At 43.9% G+C, this 22107-nt stretch overlaps 1 protein-coding gene across 2 annotated transcripts in view; it reads right to left on the reverse strand.

The window, feature by feature from the left end:
* SEL1L3 (SEL1L family member 3) overlaps positions 1–22107 on the reverse strand; it is a 119645-nt gene that overhangs the window by 29122 nt on the left and 68416 nt on the right. For both annotated transcript variants that reach the window (XM_064366169.1, XM_064366173.1), the window contains exons 12-16: positions 14104–14223; positions 12043–12183; positions 7738–7800; positions 5101–5277; positions 1857–1984 (exon numbers count right to left, since the gene is read on the reverse strand). In XM_064366169.1, coding sequence (XP_064222239.1) covers positions 1857–1984; positions 5101–5277; positions 7738–7800; positions 12043–12183; positions 14104–14223 — 629 coding nt within the window. The remainder of the gene's footprint in view (positions 1–1856; positions 1985–5100; positions 5278–7737; positions 7801–12042; positions 12184–14103; positions 14224–22107) is intronic.

A 22107-nucleotide genomic window follows, 5' to 3' on the forward strand; every position in this document is an offset into this window, starting at 1 on the left:
TGTATGATGATCTGAAAAAATAGACTTTAAGGCAAGAACCACCAACAGAGATAAAGAAGATGTTGTAAAATGATAAAGGGATCAACTACAAAGACAAAACAATTCTAAATCTATGTGATCCAATAACATAGATTCAAGATATATAATGCAAAATTGACAGAACTAAAAGGAGAGGTAGATAAATCTACAAACATAGTTGGAGATTTTGACAGACTTCTTTCAGTAACTGATGTAACAAGCAGAAAAAGAAACATCAGAAAGGGTGAGGAGGCTCTGAATTATATAATTAACAGACTTGATGTAACTGATATATGTAGACGTTGTACCCAACAAGTTCAGAAAGTACACTCTTTTCAAGAAGCCACAAAACATATACCAAAATTGACCATATACTAGTCATAAAGCACAGTTTGACAAATTTAAAGGATTGGAATCATTCAGAATATATTCTCTGATCACAGTGAAATTAAGCTAGAAATCAATAACAAGAGGATTAACGGAAAATCCACGAAACATGAATATTCATGTCAAATATACTAAATAACAAAAAACTTCAAGTCAGTGTAAGTCAAGTTTAGTCAAGGTCAGATCAGGTTGGATTTGATCCCAAATGTGTTATGAAGAACAGTCTTTTGGAGAGCCAGGTTATCAGTGTGAGGGTGGCCTAAAACAGAGATCAACAAACTCTTTTTCTGTTAAGGGCAAGATAGTAAATGTCTTAAGCTTTGTGGGCCACATATGATCTCTGTTACATACCCTTCTTTATTTGTTTTGTAACTCCTCAAGAATATAAAAAGCATTCTCAGCTCTTGGAGGCATACAAAACAGGAACCAGGCTATCTTTCATCTATGGATCATAGTTTGACAACTGTAAAACATTTTCAGATATGCAAGACCTCAAAAATGTGTTTCCCATTGACCATGCTTCAGGAACCTGCTAAAGGATGTGCTCTACCAAAATGCAGGTGCAGACCAAGAAGGAGAAAGAAAGGGATCCCGCAAAGAAGAGAACCAAAAAAGACAGAGATGGAGGGAAAGTAAATACCCATAATGATGACAGTTAATCTCAGCATGACAGCATTGTCCTGAACAAAGACTCCAGGACAGATGTCACCAAGAAAATTAAATTAATATAATATGTAGATAGGTCTGGACATACTGAGAGGAAATTCAGGCACCTGGAAGAGAATTTGGACATCAAGTACATAGAAAATGATAAGTATGCAGAGAGCTAAGCAAATAAACAATAAAAGGTAAGTAGCAACTCATAGAAAAGAAAAGGTTGTGCAAGAAAGGAAAAGTACTAATAGCACACTACATGGCTCAGCTAGAAATAGCATTTACATGGTCATAAAAATGTAAACCCTGATACTCATTGAACCAAAATGATATACTTATTGGGAAGATGAAAGATGGCAGGAAGTGTAAATGAGCTGCATAGTGGGAGGTGGCAGGGTGAAAGAAAACTACATCTTTATGGTTCACAGTGGGACATCATTAGACAATGCCTAGGATGAAAATACCAAGAAATAGTGGTATAAGCATGTTATTTAGAAATAGGGACAAATGTAAAAGAAATATTAAAAGATTGAAAGTAATTCATTTTAGGGAGCAGAAAATAGAGTCTGGGAGGGGGATGAAGTGGGGTAACCAAGGGTTTCTCGTTTTGTCTTTGTCAAATTATTTTTAAATTTTTGATTACAATTTTTAATTTTGTCTTGTCAAATGATGTGGCTTTATAAAACTACATGCATGTCTAACTGGTAAAAATAAAACACTCAATTTAAAAAATGCTGAGGCACAGTGAATATAGGATATGGCTTTCCCTTCAAATGCAACGTTTGGCAGATTCTTACACAACGGCTTTCTCAGGATCTCTAGGGAATGTCTCCAGGTTGCCTGTGATATAGTAGAGAGAACACCACAAGGTCCCTTCCATGTGTCCGCCTTGCGCAGCCTTATGGAAATATTCACCAGCTAAAGTCTGTAATGAGAGATGAACAAATGTCGAGTCATCCTAGCTGGGCTGGTTTCACTGGAGACAAGATGGCGAGATGCTTTAAGCCTGATATGATCACAGGCTTATAACTTCTGATAGCTTTAAAACCAGGGCAAGCAACAATTCCAGGAAGACATCCAATCACAGAAGCCAGCCTCTGGGATGTATGACCTTGTCTCAGCTATGCTGTTGATTAAGTTTACCCAATAAATAAGACAACATGTAATTACGAATACTATTGCCATCTCATTTGATCCTCACATAACCCACTGCAAGCAAGATAGAAGACTACCAGAAGTCACACCAGGTGAAAATCCAGGCATTTGCTTTCCTAACCTTGCTTAATATTTTTCTTCAAATTCAGGTGCAAAAACTGCATTTCAACTAGGAAGGTGAAAATTAGAATGTGACAATAAGAAATCTTCACTCACAAATGTCTTGGGAGGGTTAGCACACATTTGCTACGCACAAAAATATACAGTCTCTTACGTCATGGAGACAGGTAGAGGGAAAAATAAGACAAACGTGTAGATGGGGATACTTCCACTGGTTACTATTATTTTTCTGAGGTGGTTAACTATTGTTTTTGAAGGCATGGGTGTTGAAGTTAGGCAGGCTTGGTTCAAATCCCAGTTCTACTTTTTACTAGCTGTGTGGACTTGGGCATGTGGGTTAATCTCTCCAAACCTAAATTTCCTTCCACTGAAAAATGTGCCTTCAGATAGCACCTAGAGTGAAGGGTTGTTGCAAGGATTAAATGAGATAACACATTCTCAAGGTTTAGCATAGTGCGTCAAAAAGAATAATCTTCCTATTCTTCCCCTCCTACCCTCAAACCTGCTGCTGCCACAATCTTGTCCCTCCCAATAAACGCCACTTCCGTTCTTCCAAACCAACAAATGCCCAACACCTTGGAGGCATCCTTGACTCTTCTCCACCCTTCACACCCCACATTCAGTCCATCAGCAAATCCTGCTGCCTCATTTCCAAATACCTGTAGAACCCAATCTCTGCCACTCCACTAACAATGCCCTGGTCTCACCCACTGCCCCTTCCCATGTGGATCCAACACATGAAACCCCTGCTCCTGTCCATGTCTCTTGTAGGCAGGGTCCAGGAGGAACCTTTAAAAATACAGCCCATCATTGCCCCATTCAACACTGCTCAGTGGTTTCCCATCTCGCTCAGAGCAGAAACTGAGCCTCACATTGACCTGGTTGGCTTCCTTCCCGGCCCTATGCACCCCACTCCATCTCTCCTTCTTTCCACTCCACTCCCCTGGCCACCCTGCTGCTACTCTAGCACACCAAGCCTGCTTCCTTCTCAGGGCCTTTGCACTGCCTGTTCCTTCCTTCTGGAATGTTCTTCTCCCAGATACCCATAAGACTCCTTTAGGAGTCTATACAGTATCACCTTATGAGAGAGGCCTTCCCTGGTCTCCCTTATAAAGCAGCATTTCCCAACCTCCACCCCCTTATTCTACTTATATATTTTTTTGTTGTTTATTTTGTTTTTAATTTTTATTTATTACTATTATTATTTGAGATGGAGTCTTGCTCTGTCGCCCAGGCTGAAGGGTAGTGGCGCAATCTTGGCTCACTGCAACCTCCACCTCCCGGGTTCCAGTGATTCTCCTGCCTCCCGAGTGGCTGGGATTACAAGCATGCACCGCCACACCTGGCTAATTTTTATATTTTTAGTCATGAAGTCTTGTATTTTTAGAGATGGATTATAAGCATGTACTGCCACACCTGGCGAATTTTTATGTTTTTAGTGATGAGGTCTTGTATTTTTAGAGACGGAGTTTTACCACGTTGGTCAGGCTGGTCTTGAACTCCTGAGCTCAAGTGATCTGCCCGCCTCGGCCTGCTGAAGTGATGGGATTACAGGTGTGAACCACCGCTCTCAGCTTTATTCCTCTGCAAAGCACTGATCTTCACCTCCCCTTCTATTACATATTTATTTGTTCATTGTCTTTTCCGTCTAGTGGAATGAAAGCTTCATAAGGGCAGGCACTGTTTTGCCTGCTACTATGTCCTTGGTGTTCAGAAGGGTGCCTGGCACTGGGTGGGTGTTCTCCACATTTTGTTAAATGTAGTGGAGATCAGGGTCGGGCACAGTGGCTCACGTCTGTAATCCCAGCACTTTGAGTGGCCAAGGTGGGTGGTCACTTGAGGCCAGGAGTTCAAGACCAGCCTGAACAACATGGCAAAACCTCATCTCTACTAAAAATACAAAAATTAACCAGGCATGGTGGCACATGCTTGTAATCCCAGCTACTCCGGAGGCTGAGGCATGAGAATCATTTGAACCCAGGAGGTGGAGGCTGTAGTGAGCTGAGATTGTGCCACTGTACTCCAGCCTGGGTGACAGGGCAGGACTCTGTCTCAAAAAAAAAAAAGTAATGGAGCTCAGGTTATTCTTACCAACATCAGCACTATTATTAATAGAGTGGGCTTCTACTGTGCACTAGGGCCCAGGTCCTCGCTCCACTGAGAGTGTGACCCTATGTTACTTCACTTCCCAGAACCTCAGTCACTTATCTGAAAAATGGACATAACCAGAGTATTAATCACAATTTCAAAGGAGAATTAGGATTACATAATTGGGCACATGGTAGGGTGTTTTGCACGGTGCTTGGCACAGAGGAAATGCCTAGTCAACACTAAAGATTGCCATTGTGTTTTCATTATTATTAAAACTGGTGTCACACCAGGTCATCCTATCTGGATTAGCTCTCTTTGCTTCTAGCAAAACCAGTCTCTGCTCCATCTCATGCTTATTCCTGCCCTGTGTCAACTCCCATTCCTCCCTCTAGCTCAAGCCTCCCTCCTCCATGAAGCCTGCCTGGCCTTCACTGTTTCCAGGCTCCAGACCCTGGGTCACGCTGTTTGCCACATACTTGGCACTTGGCTAGATGCCATCTTTTCCTTTTCACTATCTTGTATTCCTAGGAGACGCCCTGAGCTCCTCAAGGACAGGGACTGTGTCCAGGGTTGTGTCTTTACCCCCTACCAGGCCGGGCACACAGTAAACCTTCAGCAAATGCTTCAAGATCAAGTGACCGACCAGTTGCAGAGTGGGTCTTAAGTCTTACTCACTTGATTCCTTCCAGGAACTCCAGGGAAGATGCCATCCAAATGCAGGACTCCAAGATTGTATGATGCATCTGGGTTCCCCATTTCTTCTGCTTTTAACCAGTACTTTGCTGCTTTGGTGTAATTTTTCTTGAATTTGTGGTAATACCATCCCAGGCCATTGACTGCCTGATGCAATCCCTGAATTTCGGAACAAGAAAGAAATTAACTTTAGAAAAATGAAATCTAAAGAGCTCTGGAAGCAATTATTGTGGAAGCATTCTAAGTCTGAACAAAACCTTCCCTTTCTCTATTTTGGAGCAGATGGCATTAAAGACAAGCTAAGTGCTAGAAAACACAAGCCTGCCTCAGAGTCTTCCCAGGTGGGTTTCACCCGACTGCTGCTGGGATTCTGCCTTCCAGCTCTGCAGCAATGTTGGCCCCCAAATCATTGTTCTGCTCCTGTGGGCTCTTACACAACACGCTTGTCTACAAAAGGCCTCTGATTGCCCTGACCCATCAATAGTGCCCTTGAAATTCCTGAGCGCTCAACTGAGGCCTGAAACCTGCACTGACTGGGATGGTTTCTAGGTGACCCGCCTGCCCATCTGCTGACTCCTCTGCCCTGAACACCAACATGCACTCGGCGGGAAGCAGCAGCAACAGCCTACTTGCACAGCACAGGTGCTCTGTCTTTGCGTGGTACCCTCAGTTCTGACAGGGGGTTCAGGGTCGGGGGGGCAGAAGCAGAAGGGGACGGCAGTGAAGAATGAGAGTCATATAACACTTTTAAGGCCAAGACTATTCCAAGTGAATAAAACTGTATTTCTGGCAGGGAGCGGTGGCTCACGTCTATAATCATAGCACTTTGGGAGGACGAGGTGCACAGATCACGGGTTCAGGAGTTAGAGACCAGCCTGGCCAACATGGTGAAACCCTGTCTCTACTAAAAATGCAAAAATTAGCCAGGTGCGGTGGCTGGTGCCTGTAATCCCAGCCACAAAGGAGGCTGAGGCAAGAGAATCACTTGAACCTGGGAGGCAGAGGTTGCAGTGAACCAAGATTGCACCACTGCACTCCAGCCTGGGCAACAGAGCGAGACTCCATCTCAAAAACAAAACAAAACAAAAAACCCACTGTATTTCCTCATTACTTACCTAAGCTCTGTTAAAATTCATTCAGCATAAAGCCCAGTAGACATCAATACACCACTAGGAAGGCTATAGAGACACAAATTTCATACCTACTAGGAAACCCCCTCGTGGCCCCAGGCCCCATTTTAGGGTGCTCTGGAACCAATGACTTCCATGACTACCATGAAGTTACTTTTCTACTTCTGCCCTAGAGTTTGTGTTGGGGTCAGGAGTTGGGGTGCATATCAGGGGGTTCCCTCTTCCTGGGTCATCTGTTCTCTTGACAACACACAGATGCAGGAACAATCTTTTAGCTCTCTCATTCCATGCTCCAACTTCCTGCTGTATGCAACCTTTTTTATTATTAAATATTTTTTATTTTTTTGAGACGAAGTTTCTCTGTTACCCAGGCTGGAGTGCAGTAGCACGATCTCAGCTCTCAGCTCACTGCAACCTCCGTCTGCTGGGTTCAAGCGATTCTCCTGCCTCAGCTTCCTGAGTAGCTGGGATTACAGGTGAGCGCCATGATGCCTGGCTAATTTTTTTTGTATTTTTAGTAGAGACAGGGTTTCACCATGTTGGCCAGGCTGGTCTCTAACTCCTGATCTTGTGATCTGTGCGCCTCGGCCTCCCAAAGTGCTGGGATTACAGGTATGAGCCCCTGGGTCCAACCTGTATGCAACTTTGAACTCAAGAGCCAAGAATGAGGAAGAAAAATCATCATGGTCATTTTAGGAGTCTTCATCGTTAAGGCAAATATTGGCAGCCTTGGGAGGCACATTGAGGTGCCAAAAGGGATATAAGGTGCCTTATCAAGGTGTAGATTTATAGTAGTTTCTACAGATCTATTTATTTGCCTATCTGTATGTGTGCACATATGAGTGTACACATGTGGCTGTACATGCATTGGGCATGTGTGTGTATATGTGTGCATGTGTGTGCATGTGTGGGTGGGGCCCCTCAAAAGCAACATTATAACCTCCATTCTGAAGAGCTGTATAGAAACTAGCCGACTTGAAGATACCACTTAAGTGTTAATAACGACAAAAGCAAAATAATTCCCAAACCAGGCAATAAGCTTGATAAACAGCCCCGTTATCAATGCACAGGAAACAAACGGGAAACAGACACCACAGAGTTAACCTTCAAAGGAGTTAGGCTTCTGGTTTCCTGAATTCAATGGCATTTATATCCATTCAATTTCCAGGGATCCCGCTGCTTGTTATCAGGGCAGCTCCTGATTATAATTTTAGCCTTCAAACAAAATCAGCCTGAATGGTATTGACTGGAAGGTGAATTCAGCTTTTGAATTTTGCTGCCCCCATTGTGGCAAGTTTCTGTGTGTATTGTAACTCAAAAGTGACTAATCACCGCAGTGCGGGTGCCAGGCCAGCGACCCACCGCTCCCCACCCCATTTCCACCTTAGGGCTTTGCAGGAGGAGGCTGGCCATTTCCTCTTTTAGACGTGTGAGAGCGTGTGGGTGTGTGTGGTGGCACTGCTTCCCTCTGACAACGTGCATGTGTTACCTTGGAAGCTGCTTTCTTCATCAGCTCTAAGGCAAGCCGTCTGTTCTTTTTCACTCCTTGACCCTAAACATTGATAAACAGCCATGATTATAAAGAAAATAAAACCAGACTGCAAACACATAGACACATTCGTGTTGGAGATAAAATAGTTAAAAATAAAACTCTTAACTTTCTTCATGTAAACCCAATCTTACGGATTTCTATAGGCAGTGGTGTTTCATCATCATCATCATTTTGTTCATATTTGTGGGGCAGAGACAACAAACGTCAACTTCGCAGCTTAGCAGTAATCACTGCGTCAGGTGCAACCCTGTTAATCCACAGGTACTGCTGGGGGAAGCCATGAATCAGGTTAAATGAGTTTGGTCATCCTGGATGCTTTCCTCTGGGGATCACCTAATTTGCCAGCCAGATAAAGCACCTTATCTGTGTTGGACAGTCAAGAATTATAAGCCTGTCTCTTGCAGCCTTCATCATCCTGGCTGGGGTCTCCAGGGTAGAACACTGTGGCTTCAGAATCAGTTCAAGAACCAGCTGCATAGGAGACAGGACGCAGCAGAATCAGCTGTTTCAGATGCAACTAACAGAAACTAACAAGGTTCTTCTAGCAAAATCAAGATTTTCCAGATGAGGTGGTTTGTCCACCATAGAGAGACACAGGCTTTGGAGTTCTTGTCACAAGAGAGAAACTCTGTAGAACACACTGAGCTGTATGGAGGACCACTGGGGAGATGGTGGGCCCAAGGGTAGAGTGGAAAGAGGTCCCTGAGTCTCTCTTGCCATAGATCTGAAAGCAAAGATGCCAGGCAAGGGGACGGAGGTGGCTGTAAACCACTGCTGTTTCCAAACTCACTTAAAATTACTGATACCCCCAATCCCCATGTGCCACGTGGAGTCCTTCTAAACTCAGACAACAGTTGACAGGATTGTATGTGATCTGAACGTGAGAGGGTTTCGCAACAAACACACCTATAAACTCTATCTAAATGCTTAGCTCTATAGTGAGTGGAAACAGTGCTAGTTAACATTCCTGCGTTAATTAACGTTGGCCGAGCACTGTCTCAGTGCTTCATCAACTCTACCTGAGGTGCTGCTGTTATTCTGATCTGAGAAATATGCCCCTAGTCACACAATGGGAAATGGAGGCAGAATTTGAATCCAGCCAGGTGGACTCCAGAAGCCAAACTCAAAACCGCCATGCTGTATTTTCTCCTGCCCGTTTCAGCTCATAACCTCCTTGAAGGATCCAGGAACCATGCAGGATACACTTGACTCTCTATCTTCCAGGACCCAAACAAAACTGTGAATCCAACTAAAGGTTAAATTACATATGCCAAGTTTCTACTCGACTTTAACTTGCTTGTTTAATGAAACTGATGAACTGAAGCAAAGTGGAAGATGAAAATATTTTTCAGAATGGCGTCACTGCTTGATTTAATGAGGGAGGAAGGGGAGAGGGAAAAGGACATCGAAGGACACTTGGAGTAATGGGATGGGTTAGGATAGCAGCTTTTTGGACTTCTGGAAAAGCATCAGAAAGACCAGAATCAGAGAAGGTTAGCGCCTGATTAAAGTATAATAAAAGTTTATCTTCTCCCAACTCTTTTTTAGTTTTGAAGAAATACAACGGGGGCCCAGAGCGGTTGACTTAGCCAAAGCCTCACAGTTAGAGCTGCAACGACAACCCACATGGTCTGATTTCTAGAGTAGGGATGTTACACTATTGAATCAAAAGTGGGATGACTTTTTTTTTTTTTTTTTTGAGACGGAGTCTCACTTTGTCACCCAGGCTGGAGTGCGGTGGTGTGATTTCTGTTCACTGCAACCTCCACCTCACGGGCTCAAGCGATTCTCCTGTCTCAGCCTCCCGAGTATCCCGGATTACAGGCGCCCACCACCACACCCAGCTAATTTTTTTGTTTTTTTGTATTTTTAGTAGAGGTGGGGTTTCACTATGTTGGCCAGGCTGGTCTCAAACTCCTGACCTAAGGTGATCCACCCACCTCTGCCTCTCAAAGTGCTGGGATTACAGCTGTGAGCCATCACACCCGGCTAAAAGTAGGATGACTTTTCTTGCACAAAGACGACGTACGTACTCTACAGGAGTCTGAGTAGTATTGGAAGTTGTTCAATGAGAGAAATGTGGAGTCCTGGTACATTGTAAGTACTCAGTAACTGTCCACTGAGTGAATGGATGGAGGACAGTAGCTGCTGTCAAAGTCAAAGCTTTATCTTCACGTGGATGCAAGATGGACTCGACTACCCGGAAGGAATCACAGCCACCATCCTGGTATCATCTTTGCATACAAGCTGGATCCCCTCACACAGTCAAATGAATTTACTGTTCTTTGTATATGGAAAGCCCATTTTCAGCAGGGGGTTCTTTCACGCAGAATACACTTGAAAAGACCTTCTAGCCAGAGGCGGAAATCTTCCCTCAGATGCTAATAAAGGGCTTCCTTCCTCCTACCCAGAGAAAACTTAGCAAGAATGCAGAACACCTCTCTCTGCAAAAAAGCTTTAAAGTGTGAGAAAGCAAACCCAGAGAAGGCATTATGTCACTCCCAGAGTCATTTATTTCTGGATTTGCCTCTCACTGTAGATTGCGTGATCTTGGTGGACAGAGCTACTGTCTGTTTTGTGCCTTTGTCTTTAGCGACCTGCCTCCACTCTGGTGGTCAGATGCTGCTCCTCTGTGCTTATTGAAGTCAGTCCTCTGCCTTCTCCCCTGTGTATGAGCTCCCTGAGGTCAGGGATGTGACTCCCGCATCCATATGCCCCTCCATCTAGCCCAGAGCCTGGCATTGGGTCAGCCCTGAATGGAACGATATTTACTGAATGAATACATGAATGCATTGGCATATGGCTCAGATTCAAACCATTTCTATGTTGATTTGACAACTGGAAAGAGAAGGTCTGGGACCTCCATTTGGAAACCACAACAACCAGTAGGTTTTCAGGCTTTGATAGGTAGGGAGGGTTAGCAATGCAGCCACAGTCACGGTTGTTAATTACGGAGTGGCCACAGCTGTATTCTGGAGCTGGGCCCGGGCTTGCTTGAAGATACTTGCTTTCTGGGGGCAGCTGCTTTCTTTGGGTGTGGATATAAGTCCAAGAATTTCCTTACCAAAGCTAAAGCTTTTTACTTTTTTAATATTGGTGAACTGATATCTCTCTTTGGGGATGATGACTGTGAAGCCAAACTGCCTGGATCCCAGTCCGAGGTCAGAAATGTACCAGTTGGGTGACCGTGGGTAAGTTACAAAACCTTTCTGTGCCTTTGTTTCCATATAAACGAACAGCTATCATAATATACCAAGGTACCAATCTTGTAAGTTGGTTGTGAGGATTCAATGCATTTGTACGTCCAAAGCAGGTAACAAGCGTTCAGTTAATCAGTGTAAACTATTACTAATTTTTTTGTTTTTTGAGATGGAGTCTTGCCCAGGCTGGACTGCAGTGGCACAATCTTGGGTCACTGCAACCTCTACCTCCCAGGTTCAAGTGATTCTCCTGCCTCAGCCTCCTGAGTAGCTGGGATTACAGGCACAGCCACCATGCCTGGCTAATTTTTGTAACTTTAGTAGAGATGGGGTTTCACCGTATTGGTCCAGCTTGTCTTGAACTCCTGACCTCAGGTGATCTTCCCGCCTTGGCCTCCCAAAGTACTGGGATTACAGGCATGAGCCACCGCACCAGGCCATACTATTTCATATAAGGAACACGGCACATTTTACGGTCCCCCAAGTCCATTGGTCCTATTATCTCATTCAATCTGTGGTCATTGCCACCGTCCCATGAGATCAGACTCCAAGGACATACCTGATGGCTGCAGAGTTGGGACTTTAATGACTGTCTCCTAGGCTCTTCCCACCCCTCTCCTGTTGGCTTAAAACCAATATCTTTATTTTCATCAGCAGGACTGTTGGGATCCAGCCCAATTACACACTGTGTTTAAGCTGTAATTAAAAGAGAACTCTGCCTGGTGGCAAACTTGCAGTGTCTGTGGGGGCTGGCGGCTGGGTGCCAATCCATAAAATATGGGTGTCTCCTCCAGAATGCCACGGTTCTTGAGGAAGCACACAGAATCCAGGTGCCAAACTTAAGACTAATGATTAAAAATGAGAACAGGGAACTGCTTCTGACTCTGCCTTTTTAACCAATATCCCTTTCCATTAAGAGTGACAGAAGCATATACTAAGTTTCTTCAATTATCGACTCCCTGTTTGCCTGCACGCCCACAGGAAACTGCTCAGGAGGCTGATAAGAATTGCGCAATTTCAGCATGAATGAAGTGATTCTTACCTTGAACAGCACAATGGCATAGTCATAGATTAATGCGGGATCCTCCGTCTCCAGGGCGCCCTTGGCATACCACTCGATTGCTGCTTCGGGATTCTTGGCCACACCTTGCTGCCCCCAGAACAGCATCTGGGCCAATCGTTGCTTGAAGACAATAGCAATTTAGAACAATGACTTTTCCTGTGCAATGTTTAACACAAGACTTTGAAAGGTGGGAGGGCAAGCCTAGTTTACAATGCTTTATACTGAGAACCAAGGATTAGCCAGATACACTTTATCTTCCAACTGGAGGACAGAGCCTTGAATATGAACTTGTGTAAATATAAGCCCTTAACACAAGCCAGAAATGGTTCGTGTGTGTGTGTGTGTGTGTGTACCAACTGCACCCAGGACCAGAGCTAAATGGAACTTTGTCAATAATCAGAACTACTCAAATGCCACTCCTTTGAGAGGTATTGTTCTTTCTTTTGGCCCAATGATTGGCATGGAGGTCTCTGTACATCTCTATCATTACAGATTATGAAGGATGTATCTGCATCCTTCTATAGAATCGATATCTCATCTCATCTCATCTCCTCTCATCTCATCTCATCGTCTACTTGGCTGGCTCCACCCTCAGACTGGAGGCTGGAAGCTCTCGGAGGGGAGGAAGCTCAAGCAGGAGGATTACTAGAAGCAAGGAGTTCAAGACCAGTCTGGGCAACATAGCAAGAAGACCTCATCTTCACAGAAAATTTAAAAATTAGTAGGGCATGGCATGGTGGCACATGCCTAGGTCCCAGCTACTAGGGAGGCTGAGGTAAGAGGATCGCTTGAGCCCAGAACTTTGAGGCTGTAGTGAGCTATGATCACGCCACTGCACTCCAGGCTGGCCAACAGAGTAAGACTTTGACTCTTAAAAAAAAAAAAAAAGCCGGACACGGTGGCTCATGCCTGTAATCCTAGCATTTTGGGAGGCAGAGGTGGGCGGATCACGAGGTCAAGAGATCGAAACTATCCTGGCCAACATGGTGAAACACCATCTCTACTAAAAATACAAAAATTAGCTGAGCATGGTGGTAGGCGCCTATAGTCCCAGCTACTCGGGAGGCTGAGGCAGGAGAATTGCCTGAACCAGGGAGGCAGAGGTTGCAGTGAGCCGAGACCGTGCCATTGCACGCCAGCCTGGTGACAGAGCAAGACTCTGTCTCCAAAAAAAAAAAAAGCCCCTGAACTGTCCACTTTGTCAATGCCTGTGACTCCTGTCTTTTTCTTTTCCTTTCCCATCTCTGGGCTTCAGCCTCCTTAGCAGCCCCAGAGGCTCTTCCCGCTGCTGCTGCACTCACAGGGAGCACTAGGCAGAAGCGAAATCCTTCCTGTGAGAAGGAGGCTTCCTCCTGGTGCGATCGGCCTTCATAGGCTCCCACGAAGGCTCCTCTTCATAGTGAACTCAGAGCAGGGAAGCAGAGAGGGTGTTTCCCCAGCTGTCTGCCCTTCCTCGTACCTCTCAAGTCCATCCAAAGACGAGATGTTCAAGAGACAAGCTTAATCCTTTTGGTCCAACAAGCCATAAATAACTTTCTATTGCTCTCCTAGCTGAGTTCATGATCTTCTCGACGCCTGTCTAATTTCTCCTGCACCTCAAGATGCGTCTTGTTTTTCTATCTGATGGATGCATCAGCGTACCTGATGGTAGTCTTTAGAGCTGCACGTCAATATTGTGGCTCTCTCTCCTTCTGGGCGAGTGGCAGAACCATACTCTGGCCCACTTGAAGTCAAGAGAGGCTGCATGATTTGCTTTGGCCAATGAAATATGCCACTTCTGGGCAGAAGTGTTAACCAGCTAGTAAGGTTCTACAGCCACAGCCCGAATGCAATGGTTCTGGAAGCCTCTGTCAGCTTGGGCTCTTAAGGGATTGTGACAACTATGGCCTGTCCCTGACAACCCTCACTGGACATGCAGTTTGAGTGAGAAATAAACTGGCACTGTTTTAAGCCACTGAGGGTTGAGATGTTTTGCTACCACAGCATAATCCAGTCTATCACGGCTGACAGAATCACCAAGTTGGTAGCCTGCATGTTTACCTGAGCAGCTGCATTGCCTCGGGAAGCTTCATGCTTCAACCACATAAAGACATCTCCATCTTCTCTGGTTTGTACCTTGAGTATTTCATCATCTTTTAGTCTAATTGTTTCAACATATGCCTGATAAGGATGAAAGGAAGGAAGGAAAGGAGGAAAGAAGGAAGGAAGGGAGAGAGGGAGAGAGGGAGGGAGGGAGGAAGGAAGGGAGGAAGGGAGGAAGGAAGGGAGGGAGGGAGGGAGGAAGGAAGGGAGGAAAGAAGGAAGGAAGAGAAGGTGGGAGAGAGGAAAGAAGGAAGAGAAGGAGGAAGGAAAGAAGGAAGGAAGAGAAGTGGGGAGAGGAAGGGAGGGAGAGATGGAGGGAGGGAGGGAGGAAAAATCCAAATGATATGAGCATTCAAAAGACATGACATTACTCTTAAATCAGCAACTGTTCAAGCAAAAACTATATGAATAATTGAAATATGAGTGTGCTTACAATGACATAAGGTCAGAATCTTTTTAAAGGAGTGTATCACATCTTTTATATCTAAACAGTTGTTTGTTCCTATCAAAGAATTTGCCTTGGGAAGCCAGACTTACTTCCACATCTACTTCTATTGCTCAAGCTTGTCTGGAAGTCCACTTTGTGCCCCTGATTTCAGAGCCAGATTATACACATGCAGCATCAAAAAGGCAAATCAATATTTTCTAAATATAACCTTATTTTTTATTCTAACATATTACTATCCTGCATGACTAACCTCTTTTATTTTGCAGGTTCTGCTTCAAATATCTTTTGGCTATTTCCAAAAATTAAATCTACCCTGAAAGGAAGAGGGCATGTTAACTCTGAGGATGCGAGAAAGAATGTGCTAGAGGCTTTAAACAGGAACCAAAGGGAAAGTTCACAAAATGTTTAGAATTTGCACACAGCCTCCCAGGTATCTGACTCCTTTGAAGAAAATAAAATTCATTTTTATGTATAAACTTTCACTGTTTATTAAGGATCCGGTCCTGTCGTTCCACGGTCTCTCTTTATACATAATGAAGTCGCTCTAACGGTGTCATGAGGGGATACTAGAGAGGGCTCCCCACGCCCATAGCATGCCACAGGCAGATAGTAAAAAATTAAATCTGCACTAGTTTGGAAACGAAGCCTCAGAGAAGAAGGAGACAGGCCTGATTTTCTTTGTCAGTTAATTAAGAAGAGTATTGAGCACTTTGGGAGGCTGAGGCGGGAGGATCACTTGAGGTCAGGAGTTCGAGACCAGCCTGGTCAACGTGGCAAAACCCCATCTCTATTAAAAATACAAAAATTAACGGGTGTAGTGGTGCACACCTTCAATCCCATTTACTCAGGAGGCTGAGGCATGATAATTGCTTGAACTCAGAGGCAGAGTTTGCAGTGAGCCAAGATCACACCATTGCACTCCAGCCTAGGGGACAGAGCGAGACTGTCTCATAAACAAACAGCAAGAAAAGAGAGCACTGAGAGTCACAAACTCGAGTCTGCAGCCCTGTTCCTCCGAATGTCTCTCAGCTTTCTCCTCTACTGCTTCGTGAAGCCAGGGGTCCCTTCCAGGGGGACTCGGAGGCTGAGACTTGGGGACCGTGCTAGGCTCAAAATCTAGCCGGTAGCCATTCCTGCTGGATAGCTAACCTGACGAGGCCACCAAGTTAATAGTAACACTTAGAATAATGACAGCCACTACTTTCTATTGAAACCAACTATGTGCTTAAGATGTGGTTTTTTTTTTTTTTTTTTTTTTTCACTTAATTCTCATAACAAAGCTGTGATCCAGGTATCACTGCCCCCAGTTTACAGGCCAAGAAACAGGCTCGGAGGGTGAAACCATGAACTCAAGGTGACACTATAGAGCTAGCCTTAGAAGCCAGGGTGGCTTGACTCCAAAGACACAGCTCACTGGCGCCCCCACAGGATGTCGCCCTCTAGTGAGCAGGTCCTGAAATCTAGTCTGGGCAGAGGCCACTCTAGCTGGTCTATGCTTGGCCAAGCTTACGGCCAGTGTGTATGGAGGGCACCCCATGAGTGGGTGCTTCCGCTGAAACTCCAGGGACACTGTCCCGAGAGGTGAGCCTGGAATTGTGCTGAAGCCTGAGCTGCCCTGATAAAGAGTGCTTAGTTGGAGGCTTTTTGTTCATCTGTTAGCAAATGAGTAGAAGAGTCTAGATTTGAACCTAGGTCTTTCTAGCGTATTGCACTGTAAGTAAGAATGGCTAAAAGGCTGAGTGCCTTTGCTGTAGCAGAGGCCATGCTAAACTCCACTTAGGGATGCAGAAACTGAATCTCGGATAAAGTAGCTGGCTCAAGGCCCACAGGTAGTTAGTGGTAAGTTAGAATTCAGATCCCGAGTCTGATATGAAAAGTTGTGCTCTTAGTGGTTTTTATAAAAAATTTTTGGGGTCCAAGATGGCTGATCACTAGCAGCTCAGGCTTGTAGCTCCCAGTGAAAGCACAGAGAACGAGAGGACGCCACACTTTCAGACGAATATTTGTTGCTCACGGACCAAGAGATTCCCAGCGGAGGAGCCCCACAGGTCGCCAGAGCAACTCTTGTGGCCGGCACGGCAGTTTTGCTGGCGCTGAGATCTTGGTGTAGAGTCCGGAGATTCCCGGGCAGAAAAGCACCATCAATCTTAACACCGCTGTTTTGGCCGGCGCAGTGGATTGCTCATATTTAGGCGCTGGGAATAACAAGTCAGACGTCCGCTCAGAGACCTAGTTAGAAATTCGGTAATTACAAAGACAACAGACGGATAAATATATAATGAAGGGAAGAAACCAGCCTAAAAAGGCAGAGAATACTCAAAATCAGAATGCCTCTCCCTCTACAGGGGATCGCAATTCCTCATCAGTAACGGAACAAGGCTTAATGGAGAACGAGTGTGTTCCAATAACAGAAGCAGGTTTCAAAAGGTGGGTGATAAGAAACTTCTGTGAATTAAAAGAACTTGTTCTAACCCAATGCAAAGAAACTAAGAACCTTGAAAAAAGGTTTGACGAATTGTTAACGAGAATGGAAAATTTAGAGAGGAATATAAGTGAATTGATGGAGCTGAAAAACACAACACGAGAACTTCACGAAGTATGCACAAGTTTAAACAGTCGAATTGATCAAGCAGAAGAAAGGATATCAGAAGTCGAGGACCAGCTCAGTGAAATGAAACGAGAAGACGAGATTGGAGAAAAAAGGATAAAAAGGAATGAGCAAAGTCTCCAGGAAATATGGGACTATGTGAAAAGACCTAATTTATGTTTGATAGGTGTACCTGAATGTGACGAAGAGAATGAATCCAAGTTGGAAAATACTCTTCAGGATATCATTCAAGAAAACTTTCCCAACCTAGCAAGGCAGGGTAATATTCAACACCAGGTAATACAGAGAACACCACAAAGATATTCTTCAAGAAGACCAACCCCAAGACACATAATTGCCAGATTTATTAGGGTTGAAATGAAGGAGAAAATACTAAGGGCAGCCAGAGAGAAAGGTCAGGTTACCCATAAAGGAAAACCTATCAGACTTACAGCAGATCTCTCAGCAGAAACCCTACAAGCCAGAAAAGAGTGGGGACCAATATTTAACATCCTTAAAGAAAAGAACTTTCAACCCAGAATTTCATATCCAGCCAAACTAAGCTTTATAAGCGAAGGAAAAATTAAATATTTCGCTAACAAACAAGTACTTAGAGACTTCACCACCACCAGGCCTGCTTTACAAGAGCTTCTGAAAGAAGCACTATACATATAAAGGAACAACCAATATCAGCCTTTCCAAAAATATATCAAAAAGCAAAGAGCATTAACACAATGAAAAATTTACACCAACTAATGGGCAAAACAGCCAGCTAGCATCAAATGCCAGTATTAAACTGATATATATTCTAATTGGATAAAAAGCCAAAACCCATCGGTATGCTGCATCCAGACCCATCTCACATGCAACGATACACAAAGACTCAAAACAAAGAGAAGGAGGAAGATTTACCAACCAAACATAGAGTAAAAACAAACAAATAAACAAAAAGCAGGAGATGCAATTCTCGCCTCTGATAAAGTAGACTTTAAAGCAACAAAGAACAAAAGAGGCAAAGAAGGACATTACATAATGGCAAAAGGATCAATGTAACAAGAAGAGCTAACAATTCTATAGATTAACCAGACAGAAAATTAACAAGGACATCCAGGACTTGAACTCAGACCCAGAACAAGTAAACTTAATAAACATTTATAGAACTCTCCACTTTAAATACACAAAACATACATTACCACCTCACACCTATTCCAAAAGTGACTACATAATTGGAAGTAAATCACTCCTCAGTAATCACATAGCATTTCATAGGTTTAAATGAAATATTGGTTGGCTGCTTGTTTGTTATTTTCTTCCCTTATTCCTTCCTGTCTACATCATTAAGTATAATTATTGGTATAAAAGAGGTTTTCAATATCCATTACTAAACTGCATTCTAGCCTGGGCAAGAAAGCAATACTCCCATTCTCTCTCTTTCTCTTCATTTTTCTTCCTCTTCTTCATTCTTTTTTTTCTTTCTTTAAAAAAAAAAATTTTTTTTGGTTGTTTTTCTTTTTCTCCTTGTTTTGTTTCCTCCTTGAATAAAAGACATAACTCATGATGACACAGTTTTACCTTGCAGTGATTGATATTCTTAGGTCTTTCTGGCAGTGATAATACATCATAAGAACCATCATGTATGATGTGCCAAGCACTGTTCTAATTGTTTTGCCCAGATTGATTCATCAAATCTTTGCAACCTGATAAGACACCCACCATTAATATCCTCATTTCATGTGAGTGGAAACTGAGGCCCAGAGAGGCAAAGTAACAAGCCCAACATCAGAGAGTTAGTTCTTCAAATTGAGGAGTCAAATCCAAGCAAGCTGGTGGTGGGGCCCACACCCTTTACCTGGCCTTACCATAGTGAAAAGTACTCATATATCTCAGGGGGAAGTAAACGGTGACTGTGAAAAAGAAACACGTTTGTCCTTTTTTTTTGAGACAGGATCTCAGTCTGTTGCCCAGGCTGGATTGCAGTGTCAGGATCACAGCTCACTGCAGCTTTGACCTCCCTGAATTCAAGTGATCCTTCCACTTCAGCCTCCCGAGTAGCTGAGACCAGCATGTGCCACCAAGCTCAGCTATTTTTTTGTATTTTTTGTAGAGATGGGGTTTCGCCATGTTGACCAGGCTGGTCTTGAACTCCTGGGCTCAAATGTTTGCCTTCTGTTTCTGTGTCCAAACCTAGCCCTGCCCCACCACCCTGCTGTAGTCACTGAGCTTTGCAGCAGGGTGGGACCATTAAGAGCAGAATCTTTCATATCAGATGGAGGGGATCTGAATTCTAACTCACCACTGCCTACCTTAGGCCTTGGGCCAGTTACTTTATCTGAGACTCAGTTTCTGCATTCACAAAATGGAGTTTAGCATGTCATCTGCTACATCAAAGTCACTCAACCTATTAGCCATTATTTTTTACTGTGCAAAGAGCTAGAATAACCTAGGTTCAATCCAGGCACCACTACTCATTTTCTATGTGACTTTGGGCAATTTCTTTAGCTTCTCTGAGTCTCAGCTGACTCAGCTGTAAAATGGAGTAATACTGACCTCATAAGGTTGCATGAGGATTAAATGAGATTGTTTGTCTGACAAAAAGAAGCAATGGAGAAAGGATTCCCTATTTAATAAATGCTGCTGGAAGAACTGGCTAGCCATATGCAGAAAATTGAAATTGGACCCCTTCCTTATATGTTATACAAAAATTAATGTAAGATGGATTAAATAATTAAATGTAAAACCCAAAACTACAAAAACCCTAGAAGAAAATCTAGGCAATACCATTCAGGACATAGGCATAGGCAAAGATTTCAAGACGAGAATATCAAAAGCAATTGCAACAAAAGCAAACATTAACAAATGGGATGAATTAAACTAAAGAGCTTCTGCACAGCAAAAGAAACTATCAACAGAGTGAACAACCAAACTATAGAATGGAAAAACATTTTTGCAACTTATCCATCTGACAAAGGTTTAATATCCAGAGTCTACAAGGAAATTAAACACATTTACAAGAAAAACAAGCAAACAAGCAACTCCATTTAAAAGTAGGCAAAGGATATGAACAGATACTTCTCAAAAAAGACATTTATGCAGCCAACAAACATAGGAAAAAAAGTTCAACATCACTGATCACTAGAGAAATGCAAATCAAAACCACAATGAGATACCATCTCACACCAGGTAGATAGTGGTGAGTTAGAATTCAGATCATGCCAGCCAGAATGGCGATTATTAAAAAGTCAAGAAACAACAGATGCTGGTGAGGCTGTGGAGAGATAGGAATGCTTTTACACCGTTGGTGGGAATGGAAATTAGTTCAACCATTGTGGAAGACAGTGTGATGATTCCTCAAAGACCTAGAACCAGAAATACCATTTGACCCAGCAACCCCATTACTGGGTATACATCCAAAGGAATAGAAATCATTCTGTTACAAAGATACATGTGTGCATATGTTCACTGCAGCACTATTCACAATAGTAAAGACATGGAATCAACCCAAATGCCCATCAATGATACACTGGATAAAGAAAATGTGGTACATATACACCATGGAATACTATGCAGCCACAAAAAGGAAAGAGATCAAGTCCTTTGAAGGGACATGGATGGAGTTGGAAGCTATAATCCTCAGCTAACTAACGCTGGAACAGAAAACCAAACACTGTGTGTTCTCACTTATAAGTGGAAGCTGAACAAGGAGAACACATGGATATAGGGAGGGGAACATCACACACTGGGGCCTCTTGTGGAGTTGGGGCAGGGAGAGCATCAGGAAAAGTAGTGAATGCATGCTGGGCTTAATACCTAGATGATGGGTTGACAGGTGCAGCAAACCACCATGGCACTCGTTTACCTATGTAACAACCTGCACATCCTGCACAGGTACCCCGGAAGTTAAAATAGATTTTTTTTTCGAGACAGAGTCTTGCTTTGTCACCACGCTAGAGTGCAGTGGCGCAATCTCGGCTCATTGCAACGTCCGCCTCCTGGGTTCAAACAATTCTCCTGCCTCAGCCTCCCGAGTAGCTGGGACTACAGACGCACGCCACCACACTCGGCTAATTTTTGTATTTTTAGGAGAGACGGGGTTTCACCATGTTGGCCAGGATGATCTCCATCTCCTGACCTCGTGATCCACCCACCTTGGCCTCCCAAAGTGCTGGGAATACAGGCATAAGTCATCATGCCCAGCCAATAAAATATTTTTTTTTTTAAAGAAGATTGTTTGTGAAAGAGCTTAGCAGAGTGCCTGGGTCATGGCACAACTCATCATTTTTTAGGGTCTTAACTCATACTAAAGTCTAAAAGGCTAATTGCTGTTTAGAACATTAACTCTGTTGGTATTTGCAGTTTAGTACAACTCAAAGCCTTAGGTTGTGGGGATGAAGATCTAAGAGAATTTTATGCTTTAGAAAACAGAAGGACTAGAATTGGGGGAGGGTATGTTGGGGTCAGAAACAATTTAGGGAGCTCATCCTATTTGCCTGGCTGTGCTGGATTGACTCACAGCACTGTAACAACCACAGCAGGTGCAGACCTTCATGGAGCCCATGTTACGGGTGAGAAACAGACACAGAGGTGAGCAGAATGATCCAATAGTTCACACCCAGGGAGCAGCAGATCCAGGACTTGAACCCAGGCAAATCCGGCCCTGAAGCCACAACACACGGCCTGCCACACCCAGACCGGGGTTTTCCTTCTCCATAGTTCTGGGGTCACTACAATAGCAACCAGCATCACATCACGATCACATTCCTGAGACCTTCTGTGAAAGCAGACCGCCTATTAATACAAAGACTTCTAGGGTAGGAATGATCTTTAAAAGGAAAGCGTTGGGCTGTCCATTCATTCAATCAGTTTTGTGGCCAGGAAAAGCCGGGAAGGAGCTGTGGAATGGGGAATAAACAGCAGGCGGGTGTGTGGG

Source organism: Aotus nancymaae, unplaced genomic scaffold (assembly GCF_030222135.1).
Source record: "Aotus nancymaae isolate 86718 unplaced genomic scaffold, 86718_ANA_hifiasm-v0.15.2.pri h1tg000006l, whole genome shotgun sequence".
NCBI classification, from domain to species: domain Eukaryota; kingdom Metazoa; phylum Chordata; class Mammalia; order Primates; family Aotidae; genus Aotus; species Aotus nancymaae.